Raw genomic sequence first — 18,357 nt, 5'->3', positions numbered from 1 at the left:
ACGGGATTTCAGAATGAAGTGGTTTTATTTTCAGCACAAATAAGTTATTTAAAGCTGTCTACACGTCTTACTGGACATCTGATCATTTAAAGAGTCATGGTATAGGTCCAATGGATAATTTTGACCTTCCTCCCTTCTCTGTCATTAATTACTTGCTTCTCCTTTCTGTAGTTTGATGCCACGCTGGACGTCATGTCATCAGCCATCGTCCTGTGGCGCTACAGCAATGCAGCAGCTGTGCACTCTGCACACAGAGAGTATATGTGAGTACAAAACTTTATCTTTTGATCAATGATACAAGGGTGGAATCATAAACAACTCTCAAACCACAGGTGTTGTATGTTTTATTTATTTGTTCATTCATCTTTACTCTTTGGCTTCTTTTACCCATGAATCCCACCTCTGCTGTGAAAGGACTTCACCCATTCCCCTGCAATCCAGTCATGTCATGCATATGATTTTATCTTTCTGTAGTAAATTAAATTTAAAAAAATCCAATCCAATCCAATATTATTTTTTAAAGCACTTTAAAATACCCAGCACAGGAACAAAGTGCTGTACAGAAAATAAGTTAAAACAATAGAATAACAGAAAACAGCAAAATAAATAAATAAAACACATAAAATTAAAACAGCCCTATATTAAAACAAAAACAAGATAAAACAGCATCGAATCACCTAAAAACAACTAAAATAAAAAACCAACATCTCACGTGGTGTCAAAGGCCAGGGTAAAGAGGTGGGTTTTCAAGAGTGACTTAAAAACAGATAAAGAACTGGCCTGTCTAATCTCTAAAGGAAGCTCGTTCCACAGTTTTGGAGCTGCTACAGCAAAAGCACGATCTCCTCTAAGTTTACGCCCAGTCCTGGGTATCTTCAGGAGCAGCTGATCAGCTGACCTGAGAGAGCGGGTGGGTGTATAAGGCTGTAGCAGCTCAAAGAGATAAGATGGAGCTAGGCCATTATCCCAAATGATGGGATCCTATGTAATATATAAATAAAAATAGAGTGCAGTGATTTCATATTCTATTTACAATAAAACATAGAAAACATATCAAATGTTTAAAGTGAGAAATTTTACTATTTCATAAAAAATATGTTTATTAGCTCATTTTGAATTTGATGCCAGCAACTCAAACAAAGTTGGGACAGGGGAAGAAAAGGCAGGAAAAGTAAGTTGTACTAAAAAGAAACAGATGGACGAACTAATGAGGTTAATTGGCATCCGGTCAGTAACATGATATAAAAAGAACGTCTTAGAGAGGTTATGAGAGGTAAAGATGGGCAGAGGTTCATTAAACTGCAAATAAACTACATGTACAAATAGTGGAACAATAATGTTCCTCAACAGAAAATTATGAAGACTATAAATATCATCTGCAGTACATAATCATCACAAGATTCTGACTATTAGAATAAATATCTGTGTGAATGGGACAAGGCTGAAAATCAATATTTTCTCTGATCTTTGGGCCCTTGGGCAGCACTGCAATAACATCAGGCGTTGTTCTTCAATGGAAACCGCGTGGACTCAGGAGCACACTGTGCCATCCACAAATGCAGGTTAAAGCTCCATCATGGAGAGAAGGAGCCACACATGAACAGGATTTGGAAAGACAGCTGTCTTCTCTGGACCAAAGTTCATTTAAAGTGAACTCAATCAAAATGGAAAAGTGTTCTGAGGTCCAAACAAATCCAAAGTGGAAATTATTTTTGGAAAGCATGCATGCACATCTGGAAAGGCAGATGTGCGTTTTGCACATCTGCAGGACACCGGCCCTTGAGCCCTGGAGTTGCCCCAGCCCTGTTTTAGAGGAACATGTCCTCCCATGAAGATGACATTTTTCCAGATGAGACCATATTTCAGCAAGACAATACTAAACTGTTCGAGTGTACGGGTCCTGAACCGGCCTGCCTGCAGTCTGGACCTGGACCAGCTGAGAACATCTGGAGCATCATGACACAGAAAAATATGACAAAGAAGACTCAGGACTGCTGAGCAGCTTGAATCTCAGTTCGCAGACGTTTACACAGTTCTTCAAAGAAGAAGGGACGCTTGTTGCTCCATCAAGTTCAAAATGACCTTTTTCCCCCCTAAAAATGGAACATTTTCTCAGTGTCTTATTTGATATGTTTTCTATGTTTTATTGTGAATACAATTTGGGTTTATGAGATTTGCAAATTGTTGTAGTCTGTTTTTGATTTTATGTGGATTTTTTAATGTTTTTTTATACTTGACATTTTTAAAATCCGTAGTTCCAGCAGAGAGAATATTGCCACGATAGCTTTAATTTAATCTTCCCTTTGAAGGTCTAAATAATTTTCCCGTTAGGCTCTTGCTTATGTTCAGTATACCCAGATAGATTAAACAATTTCAGAAAATGTGCTTCTTAAATTGCAGGCTGGAGAGAAGTGTATCCTTATTGATGAGCCATTAACTGTGTGTCGTTACTGTAAATGTGTCACTGCTACACGTGCGTTAATCCACCAGGTTTTAGGGCTGCTGTGGCTTAGCTGAATGAATCAATTATCTGTCAGGCTGTATGGAGCCCTGTTTGTCTTGCAAGAACACCTCTGTGTAGCTCAGAGGTGTTACAGATAATGAAAGACCGAGCTGCCCCTCCACTGTCCATTAACTCACACAGAGTCACTCACATGCACACGCGAGATCTTTTTCTCTGTTAGTGCTGTCAGCTGGATGCAGAGACACACACAAACCACAAAACACCCAATTTGTATTATATTAATGTTCTTTCTGTAGAAAATTAAAGTGTACTGTTGGAAAAGTAGAAAAAAGTGTGAGCATATCATTGCAAATGAGGCAAGATGTTTTACTTCCTGGAGATTGGTTCATGTAAAAGATGCAAGGATAGGCTTACTACTGCTGATAGTGCCACTGAGGTCATCATTGTATTCCCACCTTTATGGACTAGCTTCCAGACAGGTTTAGTGGCCTCAGGATCACCTCTCAGATTTTTGTGGTTCTTCATCAGGCACCTCCCAATATGATTCAACATTCCAGATTAGGGACAACTTGCTGCCCTGGGTTTCTCAGGGTCAGTGGTGGTCCTAGCCTGTTTGGCGCCCTGGGCACTCCCTCTGGCACCCCTGCAATAGTTACACCCTTTTTACACACGCTCTTTTCTACTCTGTAATATTCTTGTCAATTTTCTTGATATTTATTTATAATCCCCTCTGTTAATCCTTGATATTTATAATTGACTGATCTGATTAGTGCTATTTCTTAAATGTGTAAAATCTGTAACATATTGTATTGTTTGGAGTTTAGTTTGTTACTGTTACTATTTTTACCATTTCTTCTTGGAGCAACTGTAACCCACATTATTTACTTAGGGATTAATAAAGTATTCTGATTCTGATTGTTTCAGGATGACCTGCCATTATCCAATCACACATCTGCTTACCTGTATCTTTGGCTCGTTTCTCCTCCTCCTCTTTTATCTTTTTCTAAACTGAGCACCAGATGGCTTTGAACTTTTCTTGTCCATCTTCCACTGGTTTTAATTTTGCACTCCAGTATGAACACCCATCCCCCAACCCGAGGATCGCCACAACATAACCTAACAGACCTACACCTTAGTTCACAGATTCAATTTGTCTACGGTTTATTTCTGGGATTTCGCACAACCCAGGATTCAAATCATGAATACATAATGGGCTTGGATTTACAACATTATGAATGAAATGTGCTCTATTTGGAAGCAGCCGGCCCCCTTCAGACGGGTTGTGTGTGAGACTGTAAATCATCAAAATTTTAAATTGTTATTGATCCCTTTACCCCGAGCCCTAAAGTGTATATTTGTTTTCTTAATCTTCTTATATTTATTGTTTGTTTACTTGCACTGCTGTAACTGGAGCCTCGTCGTCTCGTCTCTCTATATACTGGACTGTATGTAGCGGAGATGACAATAAAGTTTACTTTGACTTCAGCAGCGAGCAGGCGCACCGAGGGCTCTCGCGCTCACTTTTCGGGTATAGAATTTCGAAAAAACATCGGTGCAGATTATAAGTCTGTATCATGATGGCTGGTGTTTTCATGTTTGTTGGTTTGTTTTTATTTTGTTTTATTTTGCGAGTTGGTTATTAGATGCTGCTCCAGCCGGTCAGAGAATCCCCCGCCGCCCCGCCCTCTCCTCCCTGTGCCGCAAGCAGCAGGCGCACCTGGCAAACGGAGGGCGCCCTTACTCCCAGCAAATGGGCGATAGAAAACCGATCGGTGCCTGTGCCATTCCCAATATGCGCTGGCGTGATGTCGGGGCAGCATGAGTACGAGCAATCTTTTTTTTTTTCTTTTTTTTTGCCCATGCCCGTGATGCCGCCCCCCACCACGATGTCGCCCCGGGCAACCGCCCGTGTCGCCCGCATCAAAGAACGCTACTGCTCAGGGTCTTGTTCATGAAAGAAGTGAGAGTGGAACACGTGATGGACCGGTGCAGTGTTTTCAGTAATGAGGATACTACGTTGATCTGATGGGGTGAAGAGAGATGAGTGTGAAAGCAAAGCTGTCTGGCCATGAGCTCTGGGTAGTGACCAAAATAATGTCCTCATGGTTCCCAGTCTTGGCCCTTGGGTGCTGGGTTTTTGTTTATTTAGTATTCTTTATTTGTTTTTTTTTAGTTTGTTTATTGGTTCAATTTTCATCCTAGTGCATATTCTTATATATTTTGAGTCCTTCTGCTTGTTTGTATTATTATATATTTATTTCCATCCACGTTTTCTTTCCACTTCCTGTGTCAGTTCCTGTATGTTAAGTTCGATTTGGGATTTATTTTTATTTCCGGCTGTATTTCTGTAATAGTTGCTCCTTTACTTCCTCTATCTCATTACCTTAATTGTATGCACCTGTGTTTTTTCCCAGCTGTTTACTTCCCCTAATTAGCCCTGCGTGATCAAGACATGTTGCAAGTGTCTATGCGACATCTCTGCACATCCATTATTTGTTTGCTCGTTGACATTTTTCATGCATTCATACTTTACCCGTGCAGGGTCCAGTAGCTGGAACTTTTTGATTATTCGCCATGTTTTTAACAAATATCACTAAAAATAAAAGAATTGAAAAATGTTGTCAAATTTCTGTCAAACACTGAAACTATTATGTGAAAGATGTTTTTATAGTGAAATGCAAAAACAGCAATCATGATGGATGTAAAAATAATAGGACCTTAGGAAAGCATTGCTGCTTCCCTTTAAGCTCCTTTGGGTTATTGCAACATCAGTAATCGTCATACCTTCTTCTTTTGCCTGTTTGTCTGCAGAGCATGTGTCGTCCTTGGGGTTGTGTTCGTTCTCTCCTCTATTTGTATTCTTGGAAAGGCCATCCACGATCTGGCTACCAGGATGCCCCCCAAAGTGGTGAGGCTACATGCACATACACTATATGGACACAGACGCTGGCTCACACTGCACCGGCACTTTCTTTGTGTAATTTAGATAAAGGAAAGTTACAGCTTTGACTTAATTGTGATTTTTGTCTCTCCCTAACCTGAAGTATTTTACATAATGCAACCAGATATTACTATTACTGTTGTCGGGTCTGACAAACCCTCAAATATATATTCTGAACACTGATTTCATAACTCTGCATAACTTTCCAATATTGACTGATACATTTTCATTGCATAGTGAGTGGGTTTAAAAAGCCTGTCTTAAGTCTTGCATAGAGAACAATTTAAAGCAATGGATTCAAAGGATGCGTGGGCGAGTGATTTGGCGTTTATTTGGCAGAAACTGCAAAAAGATTCAGAGTAAAACTGAAAATATATTGAAAGATAAATAGACACTCTCCACTAGTCACATTTATGTGGTCTAATAACTGAACTCTGAAATAGCTGAGCCAATCACAGTGAAGTAAGACCAGCTCAACAAATAGAAGAACATTTCTCTGGGAAACAGCCCGCTCTGATGGCATTGTGAAAATTACTTTTTCCAATTTGGGAAGCCACAGAAGACATCATGCTCTGATATAGTGTATCTAATCTGTTTTCAGTACATGTCATGACAAGTAAACTGAGTTCAATAATGAAAAAACTGTTTACTTCAGAACTGGCTGTGGATCTTTTCTAATGGTGATCTTTTCTGATATTATGAGATGAATAATGTTTTAATGTTTGGCCTTTCTGTCTTTGTGCACTGATAATACTTTTTTTTTAAAGAAAAAGTACAAACGCATGTGACTAGAGTGTGTGGCTCACAACACATACTATACTCACACATTCACATGCATACACCAATCAGGCATGATATTATGAGCACCTGCCTAATATTGTGTTGATCCCCTGACCGTCCAGGCGTGGACTAGACCCCTGAAGGTGTGCTGTGGTATCTGCACCAAGATGTTAGCAACAGTCCTGTTAGCTGTGAGGTGAGGCCTCCATGGATTGGACTACTTTATTCATCACATCCCAGAGATACCCAATTTGATTGAGATCTGGGGGATTTGGAGGCCAAGTCAACAACTCAAACTGGTTGTTGTGTTCCTCAAATCATTCCTGAACCATTTCTGATTGGTGGCACATTATCCTGTTGATAGAGGCCACAACCATCAGGGAGTACTGTTTCCATGAAAGTTTATGATTTGCAACAATGCTGAGGTAGGAGGTACACCATGGTGTGTCCTGTTCCCAGGCGTTCCCCAGGTAAGCGACGCACAGTCACCCGGTAAAGAAATCATCATTCGTCAGACTGACATACCTTCTTCCATTGCTCAGTGGTCCAGTTCTGATGCTCACGTGTCCATTGTTGGCGCTTTCGGTGGTGGACGGGGTCCAGCATGGGCACCCTGACTGGTCTGCAGCTCCATACACAACAAACTCTGATGCTTTGTGTATTCTGGCTTTCTATGAGAACCAGCATGAACTTTTATTGCAGCTGTAGCTCAGTGACCGTTGGCAACCCGTGACCCTGTTGCTAATAGAAACGGACTGCTGCAGACCGGGAACACCTCACAGAGCTGCAGTTCTGGAGATATAGACATAAACAGGATGTTTTTTGCGTGATCTGTGTATATTTATAATGATGGATAATGATTTATTTTCTAGTGCCATGCATACAAACAGAGCAGCACACACACACATCACTGTGAGTAAGGTTTCTTTTTATAGCCCTCTGCTGCTGTTCTTCTGACGTCAGAGCTTATGTCTCCCTCCACCTGACGTTTGTTTGCTTTTTGTTTTTGACACAGACATGCGCAGACACACACACACACAGACACTCTTTTTCTTTAATGCCAGCTCCACTTCCCCCACCACCGCTCTCTGGAGGTGTAGGAGTATGAATAAGGTCCCAAAATAGTCTCTTCTTTCTGTTGCTGGGGTACAGCCCAGCTCTCTCACCACCAGACTGAGAATGTTTCTCACTCTCAGCTTTGAGACCCTCTTTGTGTGTAAATGATTTAACCCTAACCATGTGTCCATTTCACTAACCAGAGAAGAGGGAGACCAAAAACAAATTCTCCCATTGTACCCCAGTTTAGTTAGTTCAACGATGTCTCTGAGAAAGAACAAACAGGCAATGCAACTAGTCTTGTACTACTTCATTTCAATGCTTGTGTTGATTTAAAATTAAAAGTATAATATGTGCATAAGACTAGGACACAATTAAAAAAAACACACAAAGCAAAAGCAAATCAAGCAAACAGCTTTTCCTCACAGTGTGCAGGTTCAGGTTTCCTGGATGAGTAGCTCTACATTAAAAGTAGATACAACAAAATTTAAATGTCTTGCACAGCAGAAGGCGAAGAACTTCTCCCATGATGTTTGGAAATATTTTGGATATAGGGCAGGAAAAATATCATATGCAAAGACTGCAGTAGAGTTGTGCCTGTGCTGTAAAGCATCACAACTAAGTTATTAAACCACTTACATGCAAACTGCAGTTTAATTAATGCATGAATGACATGAAAAACAATACAGTGATTGCTAATGACATTTGCCCAACATCAACTCAGATGTCCATAAAGGTTACCAGCGTGTCGACGTATCTATCCAGCTCACAAAGATGCTCTGGAATCACCAGGGTGCAAGAAATGGAGTGAGGCACTTTTTGATTTTGGGGAATACACCTAGTTCTTGTGTACAAACACCCTTTTTGTCTCAGAAACATTGATTTATTAAAATTAAATAACATAAATGCAGCACAATCTAAAAGTCTTCCTTTTGGATAATAACAGATGAGAAAAGTACCTGCAACAAAGTTCTGCCAGTGCCAAAATCTTTGTTTTCTAAGCTGGTGTATTTTAACATTTCTCTAAAACAACTTCCCAACACCAAAACGTTGCAAATGCTACAAAACAAGAATTTATTACAGGACTATTCTTTGGGCTTTGTTCATTTCATAATCTGTCAAGTGCATGTATGTAACTGTTCAAATGTTCCAGAAGAGTCACTGCTCTTGGCATTTACTCTGCTTTTTTGTGTGATCTCTTAATAGTTATTACGTGTATTCACCTCAGAGTTTCATCTCGTTAGATCATTTAGACCCAGACACATTTTGGTCTTAATTTGTTCAATTCCAGGCAGAGAATCTTCTCTTTGCACCAACTGCTTCATTAGTGGCATAAATTAGCAGGACATTAAAAGCCAGCAGCAGTGGACCAATTAGAAAACTGACACATAGAGCAAAACTGTAACTGCTGTGCATATCAATAGAGTCTGAACAATGAATTAAACAACATGAGAATCAATTGTTTGAACTGGGATAAAGCGAAAAAACAAAAACATAAATAAAAAGTGAAACAAAAATTGAGTCACTGAAGTCCCTTTTAGCACAGATTGAAGTGGGTGCAGCCAAGAGACGGCTGCATCTATTCTGCAGCCTGTGTGTGATGCTTCAGTGCCATTATGTTAATAGAAACTCTGTCTGTTTGGTCTCAGAGGACCTTCCTGACAGCAGCACGAGCCGATTACCGCTGCCTGTCTCTGGGACATTTCTTTGATGTGTCTCGTGTTTTCAGCATCAATCTTTGTTCCATTTCAGGCTCTATATTTATGATAAACATGCATGTACTCTATTAATATTTGGCCTCTTGGTGTATTTGTCATTCAAAGAGGATAAAAAGCAATGAACGGTCCTCAGTGAATAACTCACATCTGGTTAATTATCAGTTTGTTTAAGAGTGATGTCAGCCATCTGGCTCTGTATTTTTATGTAAACACTGTCATTGGCTTCTTTCCTTGGTTAAATACAGGAGTTTGAAGGATGGAAGGATCTCATCTTCTTCTTACTTATCCAGTTTTCTCCTTACTAACACATTCAGTATAGCACCCCCCCAAAAAACAGTAGTAAGTAAGAACAAGTACTGGTCTGTAAATTCATATTGTGTAAATGCAGGTTGCAGAAAGGGAATCTTGATTCACGTCACGTCCTTGGTTTCGCTCTCATGGCAGGCTGTCGGTGTCTAGTGCCTGATTAAACAGAGAGATGAGATTGGCCCTCACCAGCTCTGTGCTTGGGAGAGAGAGCAGCACGTAGCCATGCAACACATACATACAGTACACACCATGCAGTCACAGACAGGCTGCTTTTTATCCACTTTACACAGAGCTTTATAAGTGAAATTTACTTTTTAATTATGGATTTATTGGGAGATACTTGCAATGGAAAGGAAACCTCTTGTTGCCCCATGAAAGCAAACAGTACAGATGCACCACATAAAGGTCACAGACCAAGACTGTGCTGACATTAATGTATATTAAATATATTTTATAGATATATAACTGTATAATTGTTTTCATCTTGGTATCTTCATGAAATGCAAAAATACTTCAGTGTGGTCAGATTTCTGAAAAAGGACAAAAGTGACTCCATCTATGTCAAATACGTAGGAGTAGGATGGCTAAAAATGTTACATATCAGGACATAAAGTATGTAAAGTTATATAAACGCAACCTGAGATTAACCTCAGATTTAAGAAAAACGAACATGGGACATATTGGTCGTTAGTTATTTATTTAAACACTGAGCCAAAATATAAAAAGCAGTGTGAAAAACGAAGTACACCCCATGATTCGAGAGCTTGTAGAACCACCTTTACCAGCATTAACTGGAAGAAATTATTGTTTCTACAACTTTGTCAGTCTCTCACGCGGTCGTAGAGGAATGCTAGCCCACTCTTCTTTACTACCTCAGTTCACTGACGTTTGTCATTTTTCTTCTTTAAGGTCCTGCCACAGTATCTTAATCAGGTGGAGATCTGGACTCTGGGCTATTGCAACATCTTAATTCTTAAATCTTTTTTTCTGACATTCTGTTGTAGATTTGCTGCTGTGCTTAGAATCACTGTCCTGTTGCATGACCCCATCTGCACCAGCATGTCAGACAGATGGCCTCACATTTGACTCTGGAGCACTTGGTCACCTCAGTGGCTCCACACAAAGGCGCTCAAGTCCTTTGCAGCTTTGCAAACTTAAGCTGTGCTGCCATGTTTTTTTTTTCACAGAGGAGAGGGTTTCTCCTGGTAACCCTTTGAAGCCATGCTTGTTCAGTCTTTTTCTAATTCATAAACTTTAACCCTGAACATGCTACAGTAGCCGGTGGAGTTTGAGATGTAGCTCTTGGGGTTTTTTTGCAGTTTCTCTGAGAATTGCACAATCTGACTCTTGGGTTAATCCTCACCTCAGAAGACTGTCTTCAGTGTCTGTATTACTGATGTCTCCCCTCCTTGGCACTGTGTTAACACACAGCTGAATGGTCCACACCTACAAACTCATACAAACTTCTGTTATAAACATGTTCACGCTTGGCTGCTACTTCTCTTGGTTTCTATGCAAACAGTGTATTTAGTTTTCAAACACTGTTCCTCTATTTCGCTTAATCACTGTGTAATGTATTTTGCTTGTTTTGCTGTTCATCTGAGCTTTTATTTTCCTCATTTTAATAGCTGCGAATTTTTTTTTATCATATCCTGATACATAAATTATATATAAAGCAATACATAAAGAGGGTGTACTTTACAAAAACTGTACAGTGGATAAAATGAGGACAGATCTGCTTACAATGCAATACTTCTTGTTCTTTGCAAAGGTTGCTGTTGTATGATGCTGCCCTTGTAAAAATGATTCTCTGCACACTAACTAATAAGCATCTTCTAAGGGAACAAGTGAGTGGCTTTTCCCAACAATTCTGAAACTGGATGAGGGTCTGCTGGGATTACATGGGGTCAAACTGATCATCTACTAGCATCTGTTTAGTATTGTAATAAAACAAACGGATACCAATAAGTCACTAAGACTGAAAGTATCAGTCAGCAAATGCAGCTAAATATATACAACACAAAAAACAAATTCGTTTTAGAGACCTAACTAGCAAACACATTGATCACTGCTTCCTTACATTACATAGACCCAACTATTGATTATTAATTATAGTTTATTATTAATTGCAATAAAAACATTTGTTAGATCCACGTCTGTTTTTCACTCGCCCACAACAGCATTTTAGGCCTAATGTCTTTAATTTAACTTTGTAAATCTACTCAAAAGATTCCAGCAGGTGAGATTAACATCTGAAAATTGGAGGATGGAATCAGCTGTTTCCAAAATTTTAGTTTTTCTAAATGTTGAAGTGCAGTTACTCTGATTTGTGTGCATGTTTATCTAATACAGTTGGGGTTTTATTAGCAGGTAGTTTATGCCGCTTTATAATACCCAGATATGTTTGATATAGCTGTGACTTTAAATCTGGTGGAGAACAGCAAAGTCAAAACAAAAACAATGTGGCTGTTTCCCCCTCAGACGTGTCCTTTAGGCTCTTCTCTTCCTCTCATCTCCGGCTCTCAGTCCCTGCTGCAGGTCAATTAAATCTGAAAGGTGGATGCTCTCGAGTCAAGCGTTTTCCTTTTTTTTCTTTTGCTGAGTCTGTTTGAGACACAACCTGAAAACACCCAAAGCTCACATCACTTCATCTGTATGACCTTGGGCTGATGCACCAAGGCGAGCCTGTATATATTAATAATGCTTGAGCTGACAGAAGCTTTATGGGTTACACAATCTGTTGGTTCCTGCTCTGCAGCTACACAGTAGCTCCCTCTGTGTTTTTGCTGAACTTTTGTTTGTTTTTTAGGATGAAACCTTTAATTTCACCCTCTGCATACTTTTACAAATATTGCCATATTCTCTTATATTTTGTCTCCCGTGTCTCACCCCAGGACGACTTCCTCTTTAGTGTGTCCATAGTGAGTGGGCTCACATGTGCTGTGCTGGCTGTGGCCAAGTTCATGCTGGGAAGAGTGCTGACTAGTCGGGCACTTATCACTGATGGTAGGACACACACACACACACGCACACGCACAGACACTGATGACTATAAATAAATGAAGAACACAACAGAAGAGCACAAGGGACCAGATAACTAGATAGATGGCTTAAAGTTTTTTTTTGTACATGCTGCTTAATTATTATTGTTATCATTACTTTCTTTTCTGTGTTACTGGTTATGTGTTGCTTAACAACGATAGGCCTGTCAGAATGACATTAATTATGAGTGGATTAGTATCACTGATGCATTAACTTGTCAGAAGCTTCCAGGGTTTTAGGTGAGCCAGAGGAAGCTAATATTCTTGGATTAAGTGTATGCATCATATTTTATCTGCTCTTTGAGCTTCTGTCATGTTGTGGTGGTGAAGTGCAGGAACCAGCACCCAAATGCAGGACGCAGGATTCAGAATCTAATTACTTAAAGACACACCTAAAACAAAAAAAGTCCAAAACTAACAAAGTGTATCAAAAACAGCAATTCACAGACAGTCTGAGGATAAGATGCACAGAATAATAACAGATTACAGGAGGACAGGGCTGAATGAGACACAGGTGCACACACATGAAAGGGCACTCAAACAGGAAGGAAACAAAACCCAAAGCTTGGAAACATGTACATAAAAAATTAGTGAAAACTTGGCACTTCCTGCAGATTTTAACCCAAAACCCATGACCTGAATCAGGTTATGTGTTCAGAAGTTACCACGTGATTTACTCACTTTTGTGACACAGAAAAGTCTGACAAAGCTCGCTAACCCCTAAATCTATCTTTCTATACCCCTCAAAAAAGAGAACTGACACTGGAGATTAACCTAAGCATGGACATAACCAGGTACATCAAGGAGATGGAGACAACAAAAACAGAGAACTCACTATGAACTCACTCAAAATGAAAAGTCAGAACAGTTATTATTCTTAGATTAATTCATAATAATTCAAACCCACAAAACGACTGTGGCATTTTAAAACATCTGCACCATCAAAGCCTTTAGACGCAGAATATTTGTGCCAACACATTAAACCAAAGGAAATAAAACACACGCAGCTGAAACGAACATTGCAAACCACAACATGCCTGCTTGTGTTTATTGTGTGACTTTCTAACACAAATGAACTGAAAAAAATGTCGTTTGTGATGACCCGCTGCTCGTAGGCACGTGCTCAGCTGAACAAAAGCACAGCATACACACACACACACACACACACACACACACAGCGTCTCTGGCAAACACACACTGCACACTGCTATCCCCAGGTCTCAAAACACACAGGGCATCAATCCAATAAACCTGAGGTTGCTGTTCTCTGAGCCTCTTATTTCCCACAAGACTCTACACTTACTGCAGGCAAGACAATAACCCACCGTGCTAGCTTTCACACATGTAATTATACAGAACAACATCAGCCACTATAAAGGGTCATTCAAACACAGTATATGTAGTGTGGAGTCATTTGTGTAGGACTTCAAAACAGCTGCAAAATGTTGATCAGACACCTACCAGAAGTATATACATAAGCTCAGCTGTAGCTTCAGATTTATCCTTTAAAATGGATATTGATACAACTTAAAGCTCATACATACAAGTTTACATTTAGTTTGTGTTTCAAAGTGAAATAGAGATGATACATGTTCATATTTTATCCCACCTGTTAATCCTTTCTCTGAGGGAATGCTGCTTCTCACCAGGTCCTCTAAATCAGGGGTGGGGAACTCCAGGCTTCGAGAGCCGGTGTCCTGCAGGTTTTAGATCTCACCCTGGGTCAGCACACCTGAATCAAATGATTAGTTCATTACCAGGCTTCTGGAGAACTCCAAGACATGTTGAGGTCATTTAGCCATTTAAATCAGCTGCATTGGATCAAGGACACATCTAAAACCTGCAGGACACCAGCCCTTGAGGCCCAGAGTGAGCTACCACCACCACCACACATAACATGTTGGTCCTTCATTTCACCGTATCTGTCCAACTAAAGCAACTACATTAAGGTCAGGAAAAGACTGTTGTTGTTAACAGAATTGTTGTTTTTTATTTGTCTTCACCTATATTTGTTTGTTTTTCAGGGTTTAATTCTCTGGTTGGAGCAATCATGGGATTTTCCATTCTAATCAGCGCCGAAGTTTTCAAGCACCATACTGACGTCTGGTTTCTGGATGCCACCATTGGAGTTCTAATGGGACTTATTATTTTGGCATATGGGGTCAAGTAAGACATGAAGCAGCAGCAGTGTCTAATCTGAAATCTTTAATCTTTTATAGTTATTAAGGCATTATTTACACGATGCTAATGCCACCGATACAGCTCAGCAGCTCTGTACCTGCACCTGCATGAACGGCCATTTTTGCTCACGTATCTTACAATTAGAATTTGTTTCTTTGCCCACAGGCTCCTGAAGGACATGGTTCCCCGTGTGAGACAGACAAGGAACTACGAGCGCTTTGAATGAGAGACCTGTGTGCCGACCAGACGAGCAGGTTCTAACATACTCACGCACCTGCACACCTGGGTGCCTCCTGCCCCGCCTCTCTCTGTATTTCATACACCTGTTCATCCACATTTCATTACACACTGACAGGGACCGTACACACTCCCATAGACATGTATACATACACACACACACACAATCTGTACATACTGTACATACATTTAAAGATTAATACATGTGTCAGACACACACACACACACACACACACACAGACCTGAGAGATTCTGAGAAGGACGTGATGGAAGAGTATCCTCCTATAAAGGAAGTATTTCTGATTATTTTATCTCCTCGTCTTTGCGTTTTGTACAATAAAGCACCAATAAAAAGAAGAAACGATGACACAAAACAGAAGAAATATTCAAGAACTGCTTTGGATTTGTTCAAGTTGGACATACATCACTTGCTGCTAAGAGGACATCATTGAAGCCATAGCTGAATTTTTTTTCAAACCAATAGGAAAGATTGTAGGTTTTGCTTAAGTGAAAATAATGCATGTTATCCCAAAACTTGCTTCAGGAACGTGTTTTATTTGTGACCCTGTAATAAACGGAGGCTGCCGGCTAACTTATTTCGTTATTTATTTTGTAGTTTTCTGGTTATCGTAAAGCACATAGGACAGAGATGAAATGAAAACTTGTCATCACCCTCCTCATGTCAGTGCAGCCTTTCTACCTCCTAGTTTGTATCGGGAAGACAGCGAGAGAGGAAGCAGGAAGCAGGGAGAGAGACTCAGGCAGATCATGCTGAGTCAGCAAATGCTGCTACTTCTGAACACAAAAGCACCTACGAACGCTACACCTAAAGCTAACGAGAAACAGAGAGGACTGGAGACACCAAGTACAAGCACTTGTCATAAAATGAAACATAAGAGCACAAATCTCAATGTATTTCTCCCATTTATATTACACTGCACACTCTGCTCAATATTTTAGAAAGGATCACTTTAGTCGATTGAAAAAAAATTTATTTCTGTGTGCAGCAATTTGTACCAGAGCCGCAGAACAACAAAGATAGCATTAATTTAGAAAGCATGGCAAAGAGGAGGAGCAGTGATGGTGGGTTCCAAAGCAGCTTGCAGCCTAAAACAATGCTACACAGACTGCTCGATGTGGAATTTGTCACTCAGCTGTGGTCTGACTAACCTTAGGCTGTGCTTTATTTAATTAACCTTTTGTTTAAAGCTTATAGTGAAGTCACTTTTAGGAAAAGCAGACATGTTTGTGTTCAGACTAACAATTAAAACTCATGAATAGTGACGACATGGGCACCAAACCCATTTGTTTATGTTGTTAATTTGGTCTGGGATTTATTAGGTTCATCAATGCCGCTTCATTCTCCTCATTTTGTCTGTAAGCGTGATGTTTGAACCATTAAAGCAGAGGTGGCTCTAACCACAGTGTCAGAGATCACACAGCCTGTAAAATGTCATTGGCAGAGACAGTGTTCGTCTGTGATTGCTCTTTGTCCTGCATGTTTCCATTCCGTTATCAGTCATTACTCCGTGCAATGAATGGAATGTAAATACGAAGCACACGGTCTGTAAATATGTTCGCCGCACTGTTTGGGTGCATCAGTATCAAAAGGTCACACATCGTCACAGTGCTGTACGGCTGACGTGAGAGTAGACAATATATAGTTAAAGTACAGACTGATCAATGTTGCGTATAATTACAAATGTTTACTCCGTAGTGTGCATATACTGTAAATGTCGTTTTACATATTACTGTAGATTATCGTTGACATAAAATGATGAGTCTTACTGTAAGTTTTTTGCACTGTAGGTGAAAATATCTGACTGGATGTAGGTGGATTCCAGCAATGCTGTCCAAGGCAAACTTCACTTATAAAAACAATTTTTTTAACATGCTGAAAAAGAAGTTACAGGTGATCACGTCCACATATTACCTGCTAGCACAAATCGGTAATATTTTACTATAATACTGTAGGTATTACAAGCTCAGATATTAGATAACCAAGCATGTAAAAACTGGGCATTTAAAAGCAACATATAGACTCATATTCAGTATTCAGCTGGTGGAGCCATGATGTATGTGCGCCCTCTTGTGGCTGGAACTGTCACAACAGCAGTCTTAATTAATATTCAGTCGTCTGGATCCAAGTGTAAATTTATCCCCAGCTGAAAGCCTTGGGCACTGGCTGTGGAGAGGCCTACATCCACTCTGCACTGTAATTATCAACTCTGAGTTGGCTGGACGTGGTGCAGAATTGTTGGTATTATCTTTAGTTTCATTGTGTGAAGAATATGATTAAGATATAAAGTGAAGGTGTGATTCAGCTCGCACCATTTCTACTCACCAACAGCACACTGATTTGTAATGCCCCTCTCCCTCTTTAATGCATAGAAGACAATCTTTACAATGGCTTTTACTAGCAAAGCTCAGTGTTTACATGCTAAAGCCACAGTGTAAGGCACAGAACAAACTCATTATGCTTTACAGTAGCTCTGTTGCTCATTTAAAGTAAACTGCTATGTTGGATAAAGTGGACACTGTTTTGAAGTTGGCAGCAAAATCCTTTCTACCTCTCTTCTTTGCACTTTCTTTTATTTTCATGCCACATCTGTTGTGTGCATTCAAACCCCCCTAATGTTTAGTCCGGGTGCTACGACTGAGGCCCTGGTTACTCGATTCCTCCTTAGCAACGGATAGTCTCTGAAAGTGTTGCACTCGCTGCTGCCAGTCGTGGGGATTGTGCAACAACTGAATGCCAAAAATGTCAAATGTAACTGATGATCACTGCAGTTGCATTTAAGTCATCTAAAATGTTTTGTTTTCATTTTTCTCCATCTCTCTTAATAACAGGAACCCTGAAACATGAATATCTTGTTATGATATGTTGCACAAACCTCTCATTAATTGAAGAATGGCATGATACATGAAAACCATTTCATTATTTCATTGAAACATGTCAGAAATATGATCACTTCTGTAGCTTAATGAACTGTGCCAAATCATTCAGACCATTTGTCAGCTCTGTTGAAATGTGTGTATCTTTGGTGTGCTTGTAATGATGAATGAACTTCCCATTGATCCAAGAAAAGGCATCAAACTATCAATTCTGCAGAGTTTCATGAGATTATAATAGCAATACTAACCACTCCTCTGTTGCTATAGGCTTTGCATGGGCTTGTAAAAAATCCTTACACTTTCAGTGGTTACAAATGCATTAAATACACACACACACACACACACACACACACACACACACACACACACACACACACACACACACACACACACACACACACACACACAACCAAATTTACAATAAATCAAGACGATGTGACATAATTGTTTGTACAATATCGACATTGGTGGTATTGCAGATGATGTAATCACTATTTATTTATGTAAAAGAAACAATGAAATATCTCTTTGTCAAAGAGAAATGTTTTATTGATCAATAAAGTTTTATCCTGCCTAATCATCAACAATCCTGAGTCATTTGTTTTAAAGCAAGAAGCAAGACGTCATTGTTGAGCAGCTGAGTGCTTCTTAGGATTTTAAATGAAAAATGGAAAACAATAATGGTAAGTATACTGTATGAAAAACCTTTATCACTAATGAAATCTAAACCAAAAA

At 39.7% G+C, this 18,357-nt stretch overlaps 1 protein-coding gene across 1 annotated transcript in view; it reads left to right on the top strand.

Annotated features, from left to right (window-relative positions):
• LOC146370194 (transmembrane protein 163a-like) overlaps nt 1–18,031 on the top strand; it is a 63,145-nt gene extending 45,114 nt beyond the window's left edge. Inside the window, exons 4-8 of the mRNA XM_084954950.1 lie at nt 172–263; nt 5,276–5,372; nt 12,163–12,274; nt 14,334–14,475; nt 14,656–18,031. Coding sequence (XP_084811076.1) covers nt 172–263; nt 5,276–5,372; nt 12,163–12,274; nt 14,334–14,475; nt 14,656–14,716 — 504 coding nt within the window. The 3' untranslated portion in view covers nt 14,717–18,031. The remainder of the gene's footprint in view (nt 1–171; nt 264–5,275; nt 5,373–12,162; nt 12,275–14,333; nt 14,476–14,655) is intronic.
• Nucleotides 18,032–18,357: the final 326 nt, after the last annotated feature.

The sequence above is a fragment of the Perissodus microlepis genome, chromosome 16 (genome assembly GCF_051167445.1).
Source record: "Perissodus microlepis isolate ML-2025 ecotype Zambia chromosome 16, ASM5116744v1, whole genome shotgun sequence".
Lineage (NCBI taxonomy): Eukaryota > Metazoa > Chordata > Actinopteri > Cichliformes > Cichlidae > Perissodus > Perissodus microlepis.
This window is presented reverse-complemented; position numbering and strand designations above follow the sequence as displayed.